Source organism: Neovison vison, chromosome 2 (genome assembly GCF_020171115.1).
Source record: "Neovison vison isolate M4711 chromosome 2, ASM_NN_V1, whole genome shotgun sequence".
Lineage (NCBI taxonomy): Eukaryota > Metazoa > Chordata > Mammalia > Carnivora > Mustelidae > Neogale > Neogale vison.
In genome coordinates this window covers 48,675,422-48,698,884 of record NC_058092.1, presented here as the reverse complement: position 1 = coordinate 48,698,884, position 23,463 = coordinate 48,675,422, and the positions used below count along the sequence as shown (strand labels likewise).

Genomic DNA, 23,463 nt, shown 5'->3' with positions numbered 1-23,463 from the left:
ACTGTGATAAATCTTTTTATCAACACTTGTTCCTACAGTTTTAAATAGGATTTGCTGATGTTAAGCTCTGAGGCAGGGGTGACTTGCATTCTGTTTTCAGAAAGCCTCAAGCCACACCAAAACAGGCATGCAGTTTCTGATTCCAAGGAATTTGCTGTCCTTTCCGAACAGCCAAATTCACTTTAATAATAGTTATTATGCCTATTTCTTCCTAAGACCCAATGCATAATGGGTCCTATAGTCTTGGAATAGTCTATTCCTGTATCTGATAAGACAGAGATGCACTTTCTTTTACAAGACAATAGAAAAAAAGTGAAAGGAAAGAGAATCAGCATTTATTGAATACCTACTAAATATACAAGCTGGGTGTAAAATTTGAGAAAAAGAAAGAAATGAAGGCAAGAATTAGATGGGACCACCTTGAAAGAGATGACAAAGAGAGCAGGGAAGAGGGCCAAGACCCTAGCTGTAATGAACTTTGATGTAGGGGTAGAAAAAGATCTTGAGGGGCACCTGGGTGGCTCAGTTGGTTATGTGTCTACCTCTTGATCTCAGCTGAGGTCTTGATCTCAGGATTGTGAGTTCAAGCCCCACACTGGGATCTACTCCCATGCCCATGTGGAAGGAAGCTAGGAGGGAGGGAAGGAAGGAAGAAAAGAAAGAAAGAAGGAAAAGGGAAGAAAGAAAAAGATCAAACTTGAGCTTGAAAAGGAGACTTAGAAGGACAAGCCAGAGATATGGGAGGAAAACTGGGAGGAGGCAACATTCCAGAAAGAAAGCCAAAGGAAGAGAGTGTTATAGAGGAGAGGAAGGTGGGATCATTGGTGCCACACCCTGCTGAGAGCTCAAGGATGGGGACTGGAAAGCACCCTACAGACTCATCAACAGAGGCTGCTGGGGACCTTATCATTAACTGTTTCAGGGGCCAGTGGGGACAGAATTCAAATTGAAGTGGGCAAGGGATGGGTGCAAAATGACGAAGTAGTGACCAAGAGTATAGGCAATGCACTGGAGAAACTTAGCTCTAAGGAAAATTACAGGGAGGTAGTTTGAAGGCAGTATGAAGTCGACTAGTATGTGGAAAGAGTTGGGATTTAAAACCAGTTCTGACTCCACATCTGAATCCTATAATTGCTGCTTCTGGACCCCCCGTGCTGCTGTTTCTCTGAGGCTGCACTGGTAATCTATAAAGCTTTCTTTCTTCTTCTCCATAAAAACTACTCACGTGAAGCTCATCTACAGAAGAAAGTTCTGGAAAGTTTGAGTATTTCAATGCAAAATCTAACTACCCCTTGGGTTTTAAGATCTTCAGAGACTGGGACTTTCGCAATCTACTTTCCTCCACAGAACACCTGTAAAATGAGTTAAGCCAGGTGGTTTTATGGGCAAGGGAACTGAGTCACAGAGACATTAATGGCAGAACTGGCACAAGAATCCGAGACTTCTGATTCTTAATCCAGGGTTCTTACTACTTTATCACACTTTGCACAAGAAGGTTTCAGCCCTAGAACCACCACCACCAAGTAAGTTTTCCTCTTCTATAAAACCATTACTAATAGTGGCAGAAATAGCAGTGGTGCCTGCTATCATAATTGTCATTGTTATATTTATTTGCTTAGTTGTAGCATACACCATAAAGGATTTTCAGAAGAGCTAACCCAGAAACTCATGAAAAACAAATTTAGGAATTATACTTAAAACTGTTTTAAGGATTGTATTTATTTATTTATTTGAGAGAGAAAGAGGAAGAGAGAGAAAGGGAGAGGGGTGAGAGAGACAGAGAGAGACCAGGAGCAAAGGCAGGGGCAGAGGGAGAGGGAGAAGCAGGCTCCCCACGGAGCAGGGAGCCCGATGTGGGGCTTGATCCCAAACTCGATCCCAGACCCTGAGATCATGACGTGAGTGGAAGGCAGATGCTTAACGATTGAGCCACGGAGGCACCCCAGAGTATAACACTGATATACAGTTATTTTATCTTCAGTCATACATCATACTGTCAAAATATTCTTTCCCAAAGTTACTTGGATTAGTTTTTTTCTTTCTCAAATCCTTCTTATTGCTGTTATGTTATTCATTATTAATACAATAGGTTTAGATTTTGCCAATTGTATTTCATTTTGCCCACTCCCACTATACAAATACATCTTGGTATCCATCCATCTATCTACCTACCTACCTAGTACTATCTAACCTAAGTAGGGTTACCTATCTACTTTCTATTTTCAAGGGGCACGTAAAGCATCACCGTGGTTCTAAGAATTACAGTTTTATATAAAGATCTACTCGGAAAAGTACCATCTCCACTTCTTACCCACTTCTCCCTCCCCCATTTTTCCATCCCATTCCTAGTTCCCACCTCTAGGGCACTAGTCTCACCAGTTTCTAGTTTAATCTTCCAGCATCTCTTTTGCACAAATGAGTAAATGCACATATAGTTTCTTATCATCACCTCCCTTTTCCATGAAAGGGAGCACACTGTAAACACTCCTTTGTGCTGTTCACTTGATATATCCTAGAAATCACTTCACATCACTTATTATCCTCTGTTGTACAGACGAAGAGACGGGCGTAAAGAGGCTGGATAAGCTGCCCAAGGTCACAGCCCCGGTAAGGAGGAAAGCGGGATTTAAGCCCAAGAAGTGTTGACTCCAAAACCCACGTTGCTTCTACTACATCGGAGTCTCTCATCCTTGGTTCCCGGCATATCCTTTGGGACCTCTAGTTCCTCTGAATTCTCCTTAGATAACTTTGAAAACTAATACACATATGTCCTGGATCATCTGGACGACCGTCTTCTAACCCAACAATGCCGGGCATGCTCAACGCCCAAAGGAACTGAAAATCACCCAGCTGCCTAAGGGGAACGGCCTCATGCAGGAATGGGGTGGAGGGGTAGGGGCTGTAAGGGGACGGGGCAGCAGGTACCTGGCTGTGGCCTTGGCTTGTAGTTCAGGGAAGGCAGCATGACCCTGCACCATGTGGTCTATCTGAAAAATAAGAGAGATAGGTTGGTTTTACAGTTTCTTTGATTTATGTTTAAACCAGAAAAAGATACATTAAAATGTCAGTTTCTTTCAACTCTGTCCACAGAGGATCTAAGAATGTTAACGTGCTAACTCCACTAGAGTGTCTCAGCTTTTCAGAAATTCGGCTTTGCTTCTTCACCTAGTGCTGGCTGCTTGATCCACAAGAAACAGCAGCAGGAAATGAAACTCTCAAGGCTAACCTGGTAGCAGAAAGTCCAAAATGGAGGCGTGTGGACAGGAGGGAGGAGTAACTCCAGGTACGTGGTGAAGGGCCTGGGTGTTAAAGCCCCCCAGGTCTGGATCACACCATTTCCGCCTCCTGATCCAGGCTGTCACCCCAGGACAAAGTCAGACCTTGAATTACTCACCCAGGCTTACTAAAGGAGAAGCTGAGTGAAGGAGACGAGGAGGAGGGATTACCAGTTCAAAAACCAACACCAAAAAGTTGCCCTAGAGCTGTCAAGAGACCTCTCCTAATTGTCAAGTTGTCACATGAAAAAAAAAAAAAAAAAGTTATTACATGAGAAATGGGGGTATCGCTCTCCCGGGATGGAAATGTCTAAGCTCTGTAGAGAACTGTCTTCTCATTTGAAATCCCTTATCTAGGATTTTATTCCTTAATCTACTTGGTAGCTCTGAACAAAATAATAGTATCAGAAGGAGAAATGTCTCCCCGTGATGCTCCCCTGCTTGCTGAAACACACCCAACACACACTGTGTTTGTGCTCCTGAACCTAATCTGGCTGTCTTCCCGGTGTTCACATGAGTCTCTAGGGCTCCAAAACCATTGGGCCAATTCTTTTTCATTCAGACTATGAACTAATTGGCTATTTGGGCCTCAAGGAGATAGTCTCTCTAGTGTGTTTCCAGACAGCTAGGGTTGTATAAAGGTGAAAAGAACTTTTTCTGAGCCATTGAGGTCGGGTCTGGGTTGAGCTAACTACTCCAGAGCCTACCTACCCCTACCTCCTCTATGGGCTACTGCTTCCCTGATCTAAGCACCCCAGGGCCTGGTACCACAGGGAGAGGGAAAATTCTGTGGCCCCGTATGACGGTATGGTGTGCCCCCTCCTCTTGAGAACTGCGAGCCACAAACTATCCTTTCAGTGGCAATCATCCCCTGATCTGTTGGCCTCATCATATGGGAATAATAATACAATCTGCATTTTACAACAGTGGCTTAGTGAAAGAACACAGGCTTTGGAAACAGACAGACGCAGGTTTGAATTCATGGTCTATGTTCATATTTTGTGGTACCGAGGAAAGGTTACTTGAACTCTCAGAGCCTCATCTCCTACAACTGTAAAGTGGTGATAATGAAATTCGCCTTGCAAGAGTGCCCGCTATGGAGGTGGCTCTCAGTTCCCAACATATATTGTTAAGAAGGATATGTCATCAAAAGGGCAAAAATGGCTTGGACAGCAGAATCTCCAATGGTCAGTTGCACTTCTTTTTTCCCCCTAACAGCATCTTATAGGAAAGGTCCACTCTGGTTAGTGAAGACCAATCCAGTTTTTCCAATAAACGAGCACTCATTTCAAAAGCCTGGAATGCCTGATCCTAGGGCTGATCTCTCTGTTTATGTTCTATTCTCCAGCGCATTTAGCACAGTATAGAACATAGTGTCCTATTAGTGGTTATTTGTTTCCCAGTGAAATAACCAGTTTAACCACAATGACTGTATTTGCCAAGTGGCTGCCTCAGAAATATACAGACAGAGTTTGCCTAACTTTATGACTACTTTTTTATTTCCCCCATCTGCTCAGATTTCAGCTCTGAGAGCAAGCAGAAAAATCCGCAAACGATATGCATAGGTAGGAAGCTTGAGCTGAGTGGAGTCAGATCTTCTTCAGGATGGCTTTCTAGATCAAGAGGGAAAAGCCATCTTATACACCTAGGGTTGGATTTTTAGGTCCTTCCTCATAAGGTGGCATGCATCAGCATTTGGAACACAGGAGAAACAGAAACGCAACACAGTATAACACAGAGATCATAAATGGGTAGTACGAGGGGACATCTGGCTCACAGATGTATTTTATTTGGGTTATATAATGTTTAAAAAAATCAGCCAATATTTTTAAATTGGGAGATTCCACTTAAAACCCAGATTTTGGTTTCCCCTGAAGAACCGGCAGATGCAAGATATGGGGCCACCCATAGTCCCCAGGGCAAGAGTTGGCTGGAATCCAGTGATGACTGATCCAGTCAGACAGAACTGTGCCCTTCAGTATCTAGAAGACACCACCACTCCCCACCCCTCCACCCCCAATAACAGACATCAGATTTCACCAATTTCTCATCACGACTGCACAAAGGCTTTACTTGTAGGGGAGCTCTACTTTTCTGTGCCCATCTCTCTGTGAAAGGAAGGAACATAAAATCATTCCCTAGAGTGCCAGGAGTTAAAAGAAAAACTTCTATGTCAAAGTAAGAAACAAAACAAAACAAAAAAACCTGTTTGCCTAATCTGTTTATGCTATCTGTGTGACTCCTTTAGGCATCTGAGTTTCCTACTCTTGAAATGACAGAACACAGACAAGGGAGTCCTGAGACCTGAGTCAGTTCTGGCTCAGCGAATGACCTTAAACAAGACCATTTCTAATTCTCTCCCTCTACAACATTTAATAAATTAACATGACAAAGAGCCAAATGTTTGTAAAATTAGAGAACTGCAATTGCCTGAGATCTCAAAACTGTGGGCACAGAGTTCCTAGGCAAGAAAAACACATGACAAAGCCAAGTTTAGAATCCCAGAATTCTAGGTTCTATGATCATTTTGCTGAGACAAAGCCATCTGATGGCATGATGGGCTTTTCTGTATTAAAATCAATTTTATGTGGGACGCCTGGGTGGCTCAGTTGGTTAAGCAGCTGCCTTCGGCTCAGGTCATGATCCCAGCGTCCTGGGATCGAGTCCCACATCGGGCTCCTTGCTTGGCAGGGAGCCTGCTTCTCCCTCTGCCTCTGCCTGCCACTCTGTCTGCCTGTGCTTGCTCTCGCTTCTCTCTCTATGACAAATAAATAAAAAGTAAAAAAAAAAAAAAAAATCTTTAAAATAAAAAAAATAAATAAATAAAAATAAAATAAAATCAATTTTATGTATTTGTCTTGAGGCTTTACCTTGCTTTGCAGATAATGAAATCATTAGGCTCAGATATATGTTCATTGCTTGCCACAGCTCCCATTTTGCCATTTGCATTTACCTGAAATGTCACTTTTTTCATCTTAGTTTTTCCAACGCTTTACTTAACTTTGACTTCTTATCTCAAAGTAAAAACATTTTGTCTGATTTTTTCCCAGCCTTGAAATTCTCATAAAAATCTAATGAAAGAAGAAAGCCCAGCCTAGACAATGTCTTTTACTTTGCTGGAAAGAACTGTGGGTTTCAATACTGAATGGTTCCTAAGAACAATAAACATTCCTGAAAGAAAATGTAAACCTTTTTTTTTCCCCTCCCACAACTTTACTATTAACTTGTGATAGAACAACTTTACTTACAAGTGGACAAATTCTGACTTAATCCAGAGCTAATTTAGTCAGTTTCATTCAAATCATTCAACATCAAAGTTAATAGCTTTGTGCATTATTTTTTAAGATTTTATTTGTTTATTTGACAGACAGAGATCACAAGTAGACAGAGAGGCAGGCAGAGAGAGAGAGAGGGAAGCAGGCTCCCTGCTGAGCAGAGAGCCCGACGCGGGACTCGATCCCAGGACCCTGAGATCATGACCTGAGCCGAAGGCAGTGGCTTAACCCACTGAGCCACTCAGGCGCCCCAGCTTTGTGCATTTTTATACTTTGTTAATTAACTCACTTATTCGGGAAACTAATATGATATGTGGCTACCCTGTGCTAGGCTAGATACGAAGATAAACAGAAGTCATTGCTCTCACAGAGCTCTGCTTGTCAGTGGAAAATGAGCATGCCAATATTCAAATATGGTCTCGACTGATTAGGTTCTTCATAGATTCTGCAAAATGTTTACTGAACATTTACTCTGCTCTAGTCATAGTAAGCACAGCCATAGAAAGGCACCTCAAGACTTTATACAAATACTACTCCAACTTCTGGATGATCTCTGAATTGCATTATAAGTAGCCCAGCTGAAGCTGAAAGAACTCAACAGAAATTTCAGTAAGTGCTCATCACAGGAAAGACAAAACTTGAGAGTTTGAGTTTGACCAAATAAACCATCTGTTAAAAAAATACTCTTCAGGGGCACCTGGGTGGCTCAGTGGGTTAAAACCTCTGCCTTCAGCTCAGGTCATGATCCCAGGGTCCTGGGATCAAGCCCCACATCGGGCTCTCTGCTCTGCAGGGGGCCTGCTTCTCTTCCTCTCTCTCTGCCTGCCTCTCTGCCTACTTGTGATCTCTCTGTCAAATAAATAAATAAAATATTAAAAAAAAAACTTAAAAAAAATACTCTTCAGCAGAATAAGAATAACCCAGTGTCTCTCCTATATATCAATCATAATGTTCAAGATATGATCTCAAATTGCTCGCCATATAAGAGAGAAGGAAAATGTCATCTATACTTAAGAGAAAAGCCATTTAATAGCTTATTATCCTGAGATGACACAGATGCTAGAAATAGAAGGCAAGAATTCAACAGTTTAGATTTGTCTCCTGTGGCAAGGCAAACAAAAGCAAAAATAAACTCTTGGGACTCCATCAAAACAAAGAGTTTCTGTACAACAGAAATAACAGTCAACAAAACTGAAAGAGGACCTACTGAACAGGAGAAGATATTTGCAAAAGATGTCTCTGATAAGGGATTAGTATCCAAAACATATAAAGAACTTATACAAATAGGTGAAGGGGATTGAGAGTACATCTAGCTTCATGAGCACTAATATATGGAATTGCTGAATCACTATATTGTATACCTGAAACTAAGAGAACACTACGTTAACTACACTGGAATTAAAATAAAATAAAGAACATATACATATATTGCTAAGTGAAACGTGAGTCAGAGAAAGACAAATACCCCATGTTTTTACTCATATGTGGAATTTAAGAAACAGAACAAAGGGGAAAAAAAGACAAACAAAAAACAGATTCTTAACTATAGAGATCAAACTGATGGTTACCAGAGGGAAGGTGGGTGGGGAGTGGGGGGATGGGTGAAACAGGTGAAGGGAATTCAGAGTACACTTATCATGATGAGCACTGAGTAATATATAGAATTATTGAATCACTGTATTGTACACCTGAAACTAATATAACACTGTATGCTAACTATACTGAAAATAAAAAAAATAAAGAGAACAAAGTCAACATGAAAAAAAATTCATCATACATCCAAAAAAGGAGGCGAGGTTAGAAGAACACTATAAAGTTGTTGCTTGATCTGAGCACTGGTATGTTTGGACATTGTTGTATATGTCAATAAATACTGCTTAAATATCATTGCACACCTTAATAAAGAAATAAACATATAAATAAATAACAAATAAATTTAAAACATGAAATCGATGGTTTAGTAATGCTTTTTAGGATATAAATGATAATGTTCTCATAATCAGTAAATAGATAAGAAACAAAAACTATTAAAAATGGAAATTCTACTATTGAAAAAGGCAATATCTGAAATATTTAATGAATAGGCCTCACAGCTAATTGAAGATCATAGAGGAAAGAGTCAATGAACTTGAAAACAGACCAAAAGAGACAGTATCTAACTGTGAGAGGAAAGAGGGGGGAGGGACAGAGCAAGGAGGGGAGGAAAGGGGTGACAGGCGGAGGGGGATAGAAGGAGACAGAGAGAGATGTCAGGGAGGTAGAGAGACAGAGAATGAAAAAAAAAACATTCCTTCACATGCTTGTGGGACAATTGCCAAGGGTCTCATATATATGCAACAGGAGTCAGAGGAGGAAGAATAAGAGCAGTATGTGGCCTTGGTACTGAGGTAGGGCTGTTAGTATGGGTACGAACTGAGATGCCCATATATAATACAGACATAACCTCTGATGATATTCAGGGGAAAATATACAGTTTCATCCTCCAGAGAAAATACCTCAGCCAGGGGTGGTACTGGCTCTTGAGGACCAACACTACTGTACTTGATACATGAAGATGGGCCGTGTCTACTGCCTGTAGAACATTTGTCATATTGCTCCAACTTCGCAATACTAATGTTTCTTACTACTGCATTAGGGAATGTATTCTTGCCATGGCCACCACCTGTGCTAAGTTTATAATCACTTCAAATGCTAGGTCTATGGGAAGAACCTCTTCCTGAGTTGGTCACTGGGAACCACAGTTCTAAGTATTTTCTTTTGTCTCATGGGTATATTAATCTTGTGTTGTTGTTTATATTGCTTCTATGGCATATGGATGCAATATTTATTTGTTTTTAAGAATAAATATTGACAATTTCCCCAACTTGGTGAAAGACAAAAATTTATAAATTCACAAAGTTTAGCAAACCTGGGAAAAGAAGGATAAATCCAAAGACCACCACGTGTGGGCATACCACAATAAAAATAAAAGATTAAGAGAAAATTAAGAAAGTAGTAGAAGAAAAATAATAGACTCCAGACACAGGAAAAAGCCATACAAATGACGGTTGACTTCTCATAAGAAACAAGGATTCCAGAATATAAAACAGTAACATCTTTAAGTGCTGAAGGAAAACAAACAAAGAAAGAACCTGCCAACCAAGAATTCTATATTGAGCAAAAATATCTTTTGAGATATAGGGTAAAATAAATTCATTAAAAAAAAAAAAACTAAGAGAATTTTTTTTCTTTTTGTCAATATCTGTAAGAAATGAATAAATGCTGAAGGAAGTTAGTTCATCAGGCCAAAGGGAATACGAGACAGAAATTTAAATTTTCAGAAAAAAATTTAAAACCATGGAAATGGTAAATATGTAGGTAAATAGAAAAGATAATGTTTGTTTCTCAGATCTCTTTGAAATACATATGACTGTTACAGATATCCTCCCAAAATTCAGATATGAAGCCCCAACCTTCCATGTGACTGTATTTGGAAATGGGGACTTGATGGAAGTAAATAAGGCTCTATGAGGTCATAAGGGTGGGGCCCTAATCCAATAGAAATGCCCTCCTCATAAGAAGAGCCAGGATCACCAAAGCTCGCTCTCTACGTGCATGCACCCGGTAAAGGCCATGTGAGGACACAGTGGGAAGGCTGCTGACTGCAAGCCAGGAAGAGAGCTCACATGAAAAACTGTACTTTCTAGCACTTTGATCATGGACTTCTATTCTCCAAACTCTAAGGAAATGAGTGTTTACTGTTTAAGCGACCCAGTCTGTTTAACAGACGACTCCATTATTTAAAGTGAACAACAAAGCAGTTACTACATTGTTGGATGTAGAGCATATGTAGGCATCACACATACTATGACTACAGCATAAAGAGTTGGGGGAGTGGCAAAGGGAACTCTAGAGTTGAATACTTTTTACATTTTACATGAAAAATATGTATATTTTACAATAAATACACGTATAAAACATGTATATTTTACATAAATAAATATACATAAAAATATGTATATTTTACAATGTACAGTCTAAGGCTGAAAAGCTTAGGACATTTATTGTATGTCATTACTAAAGAAATCATTTTAAAAAGGAATTCAAAAAATCATGCCTGAAAAGCAAACAGGAGAATCCAAATGGAATTCTGAAAACTGAAAGATACCTGACTAATCCAAAAGATGGAAGAAAAGGAGAGATAGAGAAACCAAAAAACCAGAACCACCACAGAAAACAAACAGCAAAATGGAAGACCTAAATCCAACAATATTCATCTTCACATTAAATCATGGATAGTTTTCAACACTCTCAGTAAACATCAAAGATTACAAGATTGCAGAAAAGTGAGACCCAGCTACATCCTGTGTATAAAAGATGTACTTTACATAGACTGGGACAGAGATGATGGTGCTTTGACTGATGGTGTTGGGAATCAAGTTACAAAACAACCAAAACAGATGGAGTGGCGATACACATTTCGGCATCAGAATCCATAGGAATTTCTGACTGGATGAGGGCAGAGAAGGGAAAGGAGGAGTAAAGAATTCATCCTAATTTTCTCGCTTTAATAAAAATATAAATGATGGTGGTCTTTACTTAAATGAAGACAAATACTTGAGGATCAAATAGAGACTGTATCAGTTACTAGAGTCAGAAAACCGTAATTCCAGAATCCTTCCTCCCTCTGCCTCCCTGACATCGAACCCATCCTCTCTCCATGGACAGCAATGCTATCCTTCAAAACCTTGATCTCTCTTCTTCACTTCACATCCAATTCATCAAGAAACCTCATCATCTCTACTTGCAAAATATATCCCCAAACATGACCACTTGGTGACCATTGCCACCACCCTCAAGTTTCAAGTGGTTTACTGATACAGTAGCCTCTCTCTGGCGCCCCTGCTGCCATCTCCCCCACCCCCACCCCACCATTTATTCCCCAGGGAGCAGGCAGCAGTCTGAATGAGCCTTTAAAAACCAAGTCCTACTTGGCCTGTGCTCATTCTTCTCCAGTGGCTTTCCATTTCACTCAGAAGTAAAAGCCAAAATTCTAACAGTGGCCAATAATATAGCCCCATATCACCTCGTGAACTGATTCACAACTCTCATTTTGGTTTATTTGGCTCCATCTTTGTGGCCTTGTTTGCTATTTCTATAATATACTGCAGGCAGGCCATCCTCCCTCAGGACCTTTGCACTGGTTTTTCCCTTGGCCTGGTATGTCCTTCCCCTAGGTTTCCAAATGGCTAACTTCCTTCCCTTCCTTTTTATGTTTGCACGTCACATCAGAAAGGCCTACCGTAAGTAACCACCTTATTTAAAATTGCAAACTGTTCACCTGAACCCATAAACTTACTTCCTCTTTTATTTTTAACGACTTACACCATAAAATAAACTTTATTGCTTTCTCATTTTATTTATTTTGTAGGATCTGTCTTCTCCTGTTAGAATGTGAGCTTGACAAGGGGGCAGATTTTTGGAGGAAAGGACAGGAGGAACTGTTTTATTCTCTGCCTATTTCTCACTCAGAACACTACCATGAACATCATGTAAATAAGCATCCCTCCAAAGAGTTTAGATTTTTATTCTACAGATAACTCGGGAGGTATCAAGAGTGACAGGGTCATGTCTATGTGCTTTCACCACAATCTTAAAAAGGATGTTGTGGAAAGTTTGTGTTCCTTCAAAATTCGTATGTTGAAATCCTAACCACCGGGGTAAATGTGCTCAGAAGCAGGACCCTTGGGAGGTGAGTAAGTCTGAGGGTGGAGGCCTCATGAACAGGATTAACACTCTTGCAAGGGTCAGAAGGAACCAGAGTTCTCCCCTTCCACCATGTGAAGACACAAGGAAAAGTCAGCTCTCTGCAAACCGGAAGAGGATCCTCACCAGGAACCAACCTTGCGGCTACCTTGATCTTCGACTTCCAGCCTCAGGAGCTTTGAGGAATAAAGTTCTGTTGCACATATGCCCCTCCCATCCCCCCTGTCTATGGTAGTTTGTTCAAGTGGCCAAACTAAGACACAGGGCTTAGAGAGAGAAGAAGTGGAAGAAAGAAGGTAATCAGGGAGCTGTGCAGGGACCCGGGTGGGTATACAAAAAACAAACAAACAAAAAACAGTGCAAGCCCGGGTGGGAGGGAAAGCAGAAACATTTTTAATGCAGAGCTGGTCTTTGTATCCACCAAGTCATTCAAATTAGCCAACGAACAATGCTGGGGACACACCTAAGTCTATATATACCTTCTGTCAATACCACACACATACATTTCCTTTCTCTCGTGGCCTTATGAAGCCTACCAACTGAATCTGCTTCGATGTACCTGAAAAGTCACACTAACTCACAATAATTGCTTCTCCAGGGACTGTATAAGACAAGTATAAGAAAAATTAAAAAATGTGGCTCCACAAAAGTCAGGTCCAGTTATAGAGAGATCTGGGTCTTACAGTAGCTGACTTGGATTTGAATCAAGGCTTTCCCACTTACAACTATTAAGATCTTGATCAAGTTACCTCATTGTTCTGAACGTATTTATGCACTAGTAAAACTAAATCAACAACACTGACCACACAGACATGCTGTGCATATCAGAATGCTAAATCTTTTTTTTTTTTTTAAGATTTTATTTATTTATTTGACAGACAGAGATCACAAGTAGGCAGAGAGGCAGGCAGAGAGAGAGGAGGAAGCAGGCTCCCCGCTGAGCAGAGAGCCCAACGCGGGGCTCGATCCCAGGACCCTGAGATCATGACCTGAGCTGAAGGCAGAGGCTTTAACCCACTGAGCCACCCAGGTGCCCCAGAACACTAAATCTTAATGAAGGGCCTGAAAGTATTTGTCCCGTAACAGATCCTCTCAGGAGGCTGCGGGTTGTGCAATCTACTTCATGTGCTACGCTAACTTGTAATCATCAGGCCTGTATTCAACCTTCCCATTAGATGATAAGTTACTGGAGGACAAGAATCATGTGACTATTCTCGCCTGGCCCAGAGTCATCCCTGTCACATGATGGAAGGAATGAACAAATAAAGAGTTGAACTCACTATCTCCATCCATGCACAGTATGTGTCTAATCCAAGCTCTTCATACACCCACTTGTGGGGGACAGGTGGACTTCCTGAGGCTAGTCCCAGGCTGAGTGGCACTGGGGATAAAGCGGGAGAGAGGCGTCTCAATGCACAAATGCTAAAATTCTGAACACACTGCATTTTGCTACACAGTGACCCTGGGGCTCAAGTTCATAAATTTAAATTCTGGGTTCAAACAATTCAAAGGTGGGGTACCTGGGTGGCTCAGTTGGTTAAGTATCTGTCCTCAGCTCAGGTCACCAGTCCTGGGATCAAGCCCTACATCGGGCTCCCTGCTCAGCGGGAAGCCTGCTTCTCCTTCTCCCTCTGCCACTACCCCTGTGTGGGCTCTCTGTCAAATAAATAAATAAAATCTTAAAAAACAAAAATAATTCAAGGGTAACCCCCACCCAAGCTCCATTATTCCAGAAAGCCAAAGCCACCACCGCTTTGGAAGAAGAGGCAGCTTAGGAATTTGACTTAGCCTCCCTACTGCACACCTCCCCCAATGAAAAGGACTCCAACTTCAGAGAGTGCCTGGAGAGAGGGATGGCCAAAGGCCAGCTGGAAACCAGCATCGGCATCTGGACGCAGTGACTGCATGGGCTGGTGTTCTATGGAAAAGGTCTGGGCAAAAAAGTGATGTTTTCTGCACAGCTATTCTGGAGAGAGTATTGACAAGCACGAGGCAATCCCTGCTGGGTGCCCGACTGAGGCAACTAAAATCAATCATCCATGGGCTGGAGGCATGTGCCCTTCTAAGAGGAAATGAGTGTCAGTGGCAAAAGCTTGAAATGAGTGAAAAATGAATCCAAATCTCAGTCAAATGAAACTGCAAGAGGTCCAGAGCCAGAAAAGATCCTATTCTATTTTTTTTCCTTCATCCTGAAGTTAACCAGATGGAGATTTTTTTTCGTTTTCTTTTTCTTTTTCTTCTTCTTCTTTTTTTTTTTTTTAAAGTACCAAGCTATTCACATACTTGGAATGAAGAATTTGCTTTGGGATGAAAGTTTTTTTTTTTTTAAATTGTAAAAATGAGACAAAATAGCTATTCTCCCCTCCCTCCCAAATCTAGAGTTTAGGTAATTTTTTCTTGTTTATTCTCTTCTTTCTCCTCCTTCCCTTCCCTCTTCCTCTACTTTCTCTTCTCTTCTGTTTCAGATGGTATATTTGTGACTATGTTTAGAATATACTGTGGACAATGTAATAATGGGACAGTTTCAGACACAGCATTTCAGACATGTGTGTTTGAAACAGTGAACACAAAACATGCAACTTCCTCTCTCCGTGTTCTCCGTGAAAACAATGTGTTGTAAAACCAGAGATTAGAATTTCACAACAGAACAAACAAGAATAAGTAAATGGAAAGGAAGGGCAAATGGCAAAGGAGTCACATAAAAAGGCCACTGACAATGCACCAGGGACCTCTCTGGGTTGTGCTTGCTCCCCTGAGTCTGCATTCTTCATCTGTGTATTTGGATAATCACTGTACCTATTTCACGGGGATTCTGAGAGAATTAAATGAGATTGTATATGCCAAGCACTTGGCATCGAGACTGGGAAAGAAGCCTTCAAAATAAATATGAGGTATTGGGATTATTATGTATTAATAAGATTATGTATATAATTATGTAAGATTGATAAGGATTAATAAGATTATGTATATAAATCCTTTTCACAGAACATTCTCAATAAGGTAGGATTTTTATTATTATCATCATTATTGTATTTATTTCATTTCTTTATTTTGTAGGCTGCTTCTGTCTCTTTGCTTGCCTCCCCTGGACTGGACTGCTGCTTTACTGGGCAGTCTCTTCTGTTCTTGATTCAGATTTTGCCCCATCAGGCTAGCTTTTGGATTTCCTAAGATTTTGCTCTCTAAACTGCACAGGTCAACCACACCCGTTTGTACGGCCCATGAAATATAAGCAGAATTGCCCAAAGTGGAGCTCCAAGGGCAGATTGGTTCGTGATGGTGCAAAATCACTAACTAGAGGAAAGGCCACAATTCCCATGACTTCAAAAGTCACAGTAGACTATTATGAAGACTTTATTAATGGCCAAAAGGAGGTTACATTTTTAATTTAAATTCTGAAACAGGCATAACCAATTCTTATCCACAAAGATATGTCATAATGTTTGGGCAAAGATGGCTTATATCCATAGCAACAGAGCAAACTTTGAGCCAAATACTGGGGAAAGTATTTCCAGACTGACACAGATGTTCAATTTGCATACTAAGTCTCTGAAAACCTGTTGATGGACAGCTTCATGAACAATGCACTCTGCACAAAGAACTGGTTTACTGGATCATTGTACTTTTTTTTTTTTTTTTTTTTTTTTAAAGCCTCTGGATTGTGCCCTCTATAAGTTCTGGGTCTGCAAAGGGTGATTATACCATGAGGCAGGGTTGAAACAGGCTAAATTTCAGCAATGGGCTTTTATTATGTAACAGAAAGGGAATGGATATTTAAGTTAAACACTGTGTAGTCAACACATGACACTTACTTCAACAGGACGATGCAAAGTCCGAGTCCCCTGGCACCTTCATAAGGCTGTGTTGTCTTCTCAGTGTCTCTAGCATAGTGTTCTTACAGACCAATTAGGCACCGAGATTCCCCACTACATAAAGAGCTCCTCAAAACCAGAGCCCGCGGAGGTCTCGCTCATTGAATGCATCTCTGTGGCCGGGCACAGAACACGGGCTTCAATGCCAGCCAGACACCTATGTTTCCACTGACTTTGAAAGAGAATTTGAGGCAGCTAAGTATAAAATAGCCATATACTAAGAAATGGAAAAAATGGGCATCTGCATCCAGAGTGAGCTTTGGATCTGATCAACTATCATTCAGTTGAACATTTGTAAGAGTTGGGATGGGAATGAGACCATAAACAGACGATGTGAGATTGGCTAACTGAACCTTGGTCTCCTTTTCCCTTGCGTTCCAATGGAATCCTTCCAAGGCTTGCTGATCTCCTGACCTCAGTTCTTATTAAGCACTGCCCTGGTCCTCATTCAAACCCGCATAGCTTTCTGTTTGTGGACTAACCGACTAAAACCGGTCTCCCCACCTTCAGCCATGTACCCTCAGGCCTTCTACTCAAGGCTGCTGGCCAGTCTGTCCACCTGAGACCTGAACATGAGCATGTACTCTTCCAACCTTGCACTGCTCCCTCTTGGTCTACCAGAGAGAGATCAGTTTCTTAGCATGTTCTCCAGGGACTTAGGATGTGGTCCCTATCCAGCTCTCTAACTTTCATTGTCAGTCATTCTTCTAAGAACAGTTTATGTCACAGCCTATGTGCCATAACCTCAAATATGCCTTATTATTTGTCACTCCCATATCTTTGTTCCTACACCAGTTCTCCTGCCTAGAGGAGTATATCTACCCTTCTTTGCCTGGTTGGTCTCTATTTACCTTTCAAGACTCAGCATAAATGCCTTATCCCCTGCAAAAAGTTTTTTTTTTTAGCTTTATGCCAACTCTGTGCTTTGTCCCTCTGGTACAGTACTCATCTTGTTTTTATGGGTCTTCCATCTTCCCTATGAGACAACCCCACGAATTCACCAAATTTTTATCAACTACCTTCTATAAACCACTGAGCTAGATGCAAAGAAATGTCAGATATGGCCTTTGCCTTTAAGGAGCTCCTAGTTTTCTGGAAATGACAGATTAGTAAACCAATAAGAATAACAGAATATTCTAAACAGAGTTGTGTCTTGGGGTGCCTGGGTGGCTCAGTGGAGTAAGCCGCTGCATTTGGCTCAGGTCATGATCCCAGGGTCCTGGGATCAAGTCCCACGTTGGGCTCTCTGCTCAGCAAGGAGTCTGCTTCCTCCTCTCTCTCTGCCTGCCTCTCTGCCTACTTGTGATCTCTTTCTCTCTCTGTCAAATAAATAAATAAAATCTTAAAAAAAAATAGAGTTGTGTCTTAAAGGACAAGTAAAATTATCCAAGTGGTAAAGAGCTTTCTGAGCAGGGAAAGAAAAACATCCAAAGGCACAGAAGAGTAGAATAACATAAGTCATGGGGAAGCTGCAGGTAGGGTAATCTAGACTCAGTGACAAGTACATGCGTGGGACTGGGGGGATGGACCATGAGAGTATGACATGCCCAGAAAACTATGTGAATGATATCCCCAAGGCTATGGAGAACCACTTACGGGTTTCAGCTGGTAAGTTAGTTGGTCCTTTTTACAAAGTAAAATACCACTTTCACTGCCATGAAAAAAAAAAAAAAGGATTTTTGTGTGAAAGATAGGTGACAAGATGGGTTAGTCATCATTGCCTGGACCAACATTTATTCCTTTGGCAAATGCATGCTGCCTATGCACCATATGTTAGGCTGTATGCTAAGACAAAGCTAAGTGTTCTGATTTAGGAGCCTGCAAATCTTCCAGATTCTGGGTATATGGTTAACGTGACAGAATGGGCTGGTCAAGACTATAAAAACACTTAGACCATACTGAGAAAGTGTCAACTTACCAGTTTTCCAGTAACGCTCTGACCACCTTCATTCAGCCAGAACCCAGGGACCATGGCTGAGAAATAAGGGCCCCAGACACCCGGTACAAAAATTGGATCTTTGCTGATCTGAAAAGAAAGAGGCAAAGTAGATGAAAATAACTGATCCCCAGGGCTAGAAAGAAGCCTTAACCTCCTTCTATCTGATGTTTCTATGACCGTGAAATTCAACTTCCCATTAAATACTTTCTTTGAGGGGTGCCTGGGTGGCTTAGTGGGTTAAAGCCTCTGCCTTCAGCTGAGGTCATGATCCTAGGGTCCTGGGATCGAGCCCCACATCAGGCTCTCTGCTCAGCAGGGAGATTGCTTCCTCCTCTCTCTCTCTCTGCCTGTCTCTCTGCCTACCTGTGATCTCTGTCTGTCAAATAGATGGATAAAATCTTAAAAAAAAAACAACAACCTTCTTTGATAAGAAAGTCATTCCTTCCAAAGGAAGGGTGTGGTTTCATCTCTGGAAGCCTTCCTGATAAATTTATTTAGATGTCAGGGTAGCAAAAGAGATCATTTTGGAAAGAAACTGATGAGATACTTCCTTGTTGGCTCCCTCTCTGTGGCAGACTCATTGCAAAAATGGTCCCCAATCTCTACCCTCTGTGTATCCAACCCCTTTCCAAGGCGACTTGGCAGCTCCTCTCATTGATGGTGGAGTCCCCATCCCTCGAATCTGGGTCAACCTTGTGACTTGTTTTGGCCAACAGAATGAGATGGAAGTGACCCTGCACCAGTTTTCCAGGCTTAGGCCTCAAGAGGACTGTATGCTTCTATTCTTCCTCTTGGTTCTCTACCTTTGCCAGAAGAGTCCAGAGTAGCTTGCTGGATGGAAGGACAAGCAAGTGATGTCTCCCATATAAGAGGCAGCCCAAACAAGATCAGCAAATCATCCTAGTCAACCAGCACTAACAAGCCCAGATCACCAGAATCACCCAGTCAACTGGTAGACCTGTGAACAAAAATACATGACTTGTTTTACATCACTGAAGACTGTGTGTTTGTCACCTAGGATTTCCATGGTGAGAGATAACTGATACATTCCTTTCCTTCACAAATACTCACTAGTCACAACTAACAGCATGCTATCTCCCTTAATTGGGTGCTGGAGATACAGAGATGAATCAGACAGAGTTCCTGTCTTCAAGAAGCTACCTATCGAGAGGGGAGCTCTACACGTAAGCAGACAAATAGGATACAGTGTGGTCCACAGGATGATAAAGAGAAAACACAGAATGTTATGGCGGGACAGAGCATGCAAGGCATGGATGGTCTTAGAGAACAGGACATAGACCAAGCATGCATGCTAGGTCAAGGGAATGGCTTGAACAAAGCCATGTAAGTGAGGGAGAGTTTCTCTTAGGATTCAAGACACTGTGTTCCACAGAAGTTCTTTCAGGTGTTAGGAGAATATACCAAGACATGAACCAGGTCAAACAAGGATGGACTACGTGTTACCTCATCTGAAATGGTATATGCCTCTCATCCATCTAGCAGGGATATATATTTCTTGTTGTAGAGGCATGTAGTTCAAGGGTGGGGAAGAGAAGGGAGTGAAGCATACTAGGTCTACTCCCACATGTCTTCTGGACAGGTAGCAAATCCATTCATTTATCCTACAAATATTTATTCAGTCCTTATTATATATCTGGTACTATGTCACATCCTGGGGATATTGAATTGAACTGAATATTCATGATTTCTGTCCTCATGAAATTTGTAGTCCAGCATTTTGACACTGGAACAAGCTTTCTTTAAATGTCTTCACCCGCACTAATCCAGTTCCCTTTTACTAAACTTGTGAGTCTTCAAATCAGTAGGATTTCCAACCCTCAGATATGAAGAAAGTGAGGGAAGGCAAGGGAACTACACAACACTGTCAACTTTAAATCTTGTGAAATAATATAATTTATAAAAAGGGACATTTAACCCCTAAAATAGAAAGAATGTCAGGGAAAAAAGAAAGACTTTTACAAGAAAAGACAGTTTGGCTTGCAATGCCATATTCATTCATTTTGTGGTTGGTTGAATAGGTATTTCCTGAATTCCCTCTGTGGTACAAGCTGGTGCCAGGCACTGGCAATGAATATGAAACAAAGCAGCATAGTCCCTGTCCTCATGAACCATTCTGTCTTGAAATGGGATCAGATGAGAGTGGCCCGTCCTTCAAGTTTGGCCGGGAATCTCCTAGGTTTAACACTCAAGGTCTTATGTCCTAGAAAACCCTGCAGTTCTGGGCAAACAGGACAAATCTTTGGATACCCCAGATAGATATTAATCAGATCCTTACACAGATATGTAATTATAAACTGTGATAAATAAATGAATGAAAATCAAAAGGTACTATAAGGGCAAATAAGTGAGGTACCTAATTTAGTCTAGGGGTCTCGGAAGACCTTTTTCAGGAGGCAATATCTGAATTAAGATGTAAACCACAGACAGAAGTTACTCAGTAGGTGTGAGGGTGTGTGTGTGAATATACATATGATTGTGTATAAGTATGTGTTTGTGTATGTGTATATGATACAGAGACTATTTTAGCCAGAAGGAGCACACACTAAATGGTCTTTGTTTTTGTCACTTTGTCTTTGCCCATAAAAATTGATCACATGCCGGGCCTAGACACTACTCTTCCCAGAGTGGCTCTGGGGTGGATAAGATAGCTCATATTCACAACCACTTAGGACCCAGTGTTTGAACAGGCAGATGGATAATCACCAAAGTCAAATCATCTCCTGTCAATGCCCTGCACCCCTTCCCTTCCAGAACTCTTGGCCGCATTTGATAGATTAGTCTCAGAGAGTTTGTTGTATAAGACCTCCACAGTCACACAGTAACCACCCAAGGCAGGATCTGAACCCAGGTAGCTGTTGCCCTCAAATTGTATGATATATTTTAATTTTAACTCATACACATAAATTGCTTTGGAAGGTCACGCATCACCCCCTACCTCCACCCCATCTCACAATTTCTTTAAGCTTGTTGCTGAGTCAGCCAGGGCAGAGCTTCACTGGAAGATGAGGGTATGCTGCTCAGAAACGTCAGGTGAAGGCTCTGCCTGGCTCTGTCCAGGGAGAGGTTTTGAGCTGACTCCCGTTTGTGCTTACTCCTTTGCAATGGCACATGCTTCTCATCAGACATCTAAGTAAAGCAAGGAAACCAACACACAAAAATGTTTCCCAGAGCGTTTCCAATCGCCTCTAAACCCTGTGCTCTTGGAGAAAACAAGTAATAGTTTGTTTTGACAGAGGGGTGGGGGGAGCACATTTGTATATTGCTGTGTGCTTTAATTCTTTGCAATAAACCTAAACATTTAAAGATATTTTTGTGAAAGCTCTTTTTCATGCCGATGGCTATCTTGGCCTGGAGGCTGTTCTGTTACCCAAAGAAGGGAGTTCATTTTACTCCACTGATAACAACTGTCTGCAGAGGACGTTGATTTCCTCGTCATCGCGGTGCTATTGGCAACAACAAGAGTCAAGATTGACTGGGTACTTACTAAAGGCCTCCTTCCAAGCATATTATAGGAATTAAACCACGTAACCCTCATAAAATCCCCGAGGGAAGATTTCATCACAATTTCTATTGAATAGATGTGTAAACTAAAGCAGAGAGAGTTTAACTCCATGTCCAAGGTTATAAAAATGCAAAGCAGCCAGGCACCACACTCTGCAGGTTCTAAATTTGTCTCTGCCAAAGTATGGTCTTATTTTTAGGCTACCATTGCTTCTTTGAATCCTTCTTAGGCTCCTAAGGGCAGAAAGCAAGGGCCATCACATAGCCAACACAGACTCATTCAAATGGAACAAACCTTCTGGCCTTGACGACAAGTCAGGGAATCTGCATTTCTAAAAAGCTTTTGAAAAATTTTCCCCAACAGGCTTATGAAGGGCGGAGGAGCGAGTGTGGGTTGAGTCTAAGACCTATCTTGATTCTATTCCAGCCTGCTGTATTCTAGCCAGGTGATCTCACACAACCTCATCTTTCTGGGCTTCAGTTCCCTCAGTTCAAAAAAGGGAGGATTGATACAAACATTGGAGGGCTTTGGTGAAGACAGAATAAGCCATCAACTACAAACAGCTAATTATACGTTTAATACCAAATACACATTGGTTCTCCTTGAAATAAAGCTTATGATGGAACAGTCAGGGGACAGAGTTGAATGACCACAGTCAAAAGTAATTATGACCTGGTAAGAAGGTCTCTAGATTGGCCCGTGGTCTGATTTAGTGAATATTCTTAACAATGAGGTAGACATGATTCAGAAGAAAAGCTTATCACGTTTTCAGAGGATATAAACGTGGCAGGATATTATGCTCCACATGATGGAGTACGTCCAAATCAAGATTCAAATTCAAAACCACTTCTAAGAGCTAGAACATTAAGCAAAATACAAGAAACTAGTTAACATTTGTTGAATTAGTATGGTTAAACCTTCATACTTAAAAGGTACTAGAAATATTCTCTTCCATAATACTCTTTCTCATGGGTGGTGGCACACGAGTATTCAATTTGGTAGGGTTTGAAGCACCATGTAGACTTTTGCTATATTATTTAATTATGTGTGATATAAATAAAATTATAGAAACCTGCAATAAAACAAAACATTTGGTTGCTCACTATATGCCAGACACTGAGATCAGGATCAAGCCTATAAAAATGATGAAGTAAAATAATAATAGCAATGATAATCACTAATAAGGAAGGCATGACCCATTTCCTCAAAGAGCTCCTCGTCTAACTAGGGGTCTGACAAACGGTGGAAATGTATAAATTACCAAAAAAGTGTGTAAAGTACTACAGTCAGGTTGGGGAGGGCAAGCGTGGTAGAAACCCAAGCTGTGGGCACTTTCCGGAGGTGGTCACGTGTGAGCTGTGTGAGCCAGGCCCTGAAGGAGAAGTAAGTGTTTCCTCAAGTCAAGAAGGAAGGCAGTCTGGGTGGAAACAACTGTTTCTGGGCTGGGCTCACACTCATTTTGGTTTTCATGAGAACATATAGCTCCTAATTCTACTTTAATGTAAAGGTCATAAGGTTGAAGGATAGGTATATTTTTGTACCAATACACCCTACTGTTGGTCAAAAATTCATTTTTTTTTAAAAAACCATGGTTTTTGAAAAGGTAAAGAGTCTCAGTGAAGCCACCCTCTAAGTCAGGCAATGACAGTAAGAAATAATAGTACAGAAATAAGGATAACAATAAGAAATAATAAAAGAGTAGTTGCTAACAATTACTGCAGGCTTACAACATGCCAAATACTCTCTTAGGCTCTTTACAGACATTCTAGCATTTAATACTCATGACAACCCAGTGAGGTAAGTCCTATCATTATATTGACCCCTCAAACGAGGA

At 41.2% G+C, this 23,463-nt stretch overlaps 1 protein-coding gene across 3 annotated transcripts in view; it reads right to left on the bottom strand.

The window, feature by feature from the left end:
* The window catches only part of FGGY (FGGY carbohydrate kinase domain containing), a 387,944-nt gene that overhangs the window by 111,190 nt on the left and 253,291 nt on the right, over positions 1-23,463 (bottom strand). For 2 of the 3 annotated variants that reach the window (XM_044238342.1, XM_044238340.1), the window contains exons 9-10: positions 18,086-18,193; positions 2,926-2,987 (exon numbers count right to left, since the gene is read on the bottom strand). In XM_044238342.1, coding sequence (XP_044094277.1) covers positions 2,926-2,987; positions 18,086-18,193 — 170 coding nt within the window. The remainder of the gene's footprint in view (positions 1-2,925; positions 2,988-18,085; positions 18,194-23,463) is intronic. The other variant, XM_044238341.1, reaches the window with a different exon arrangement.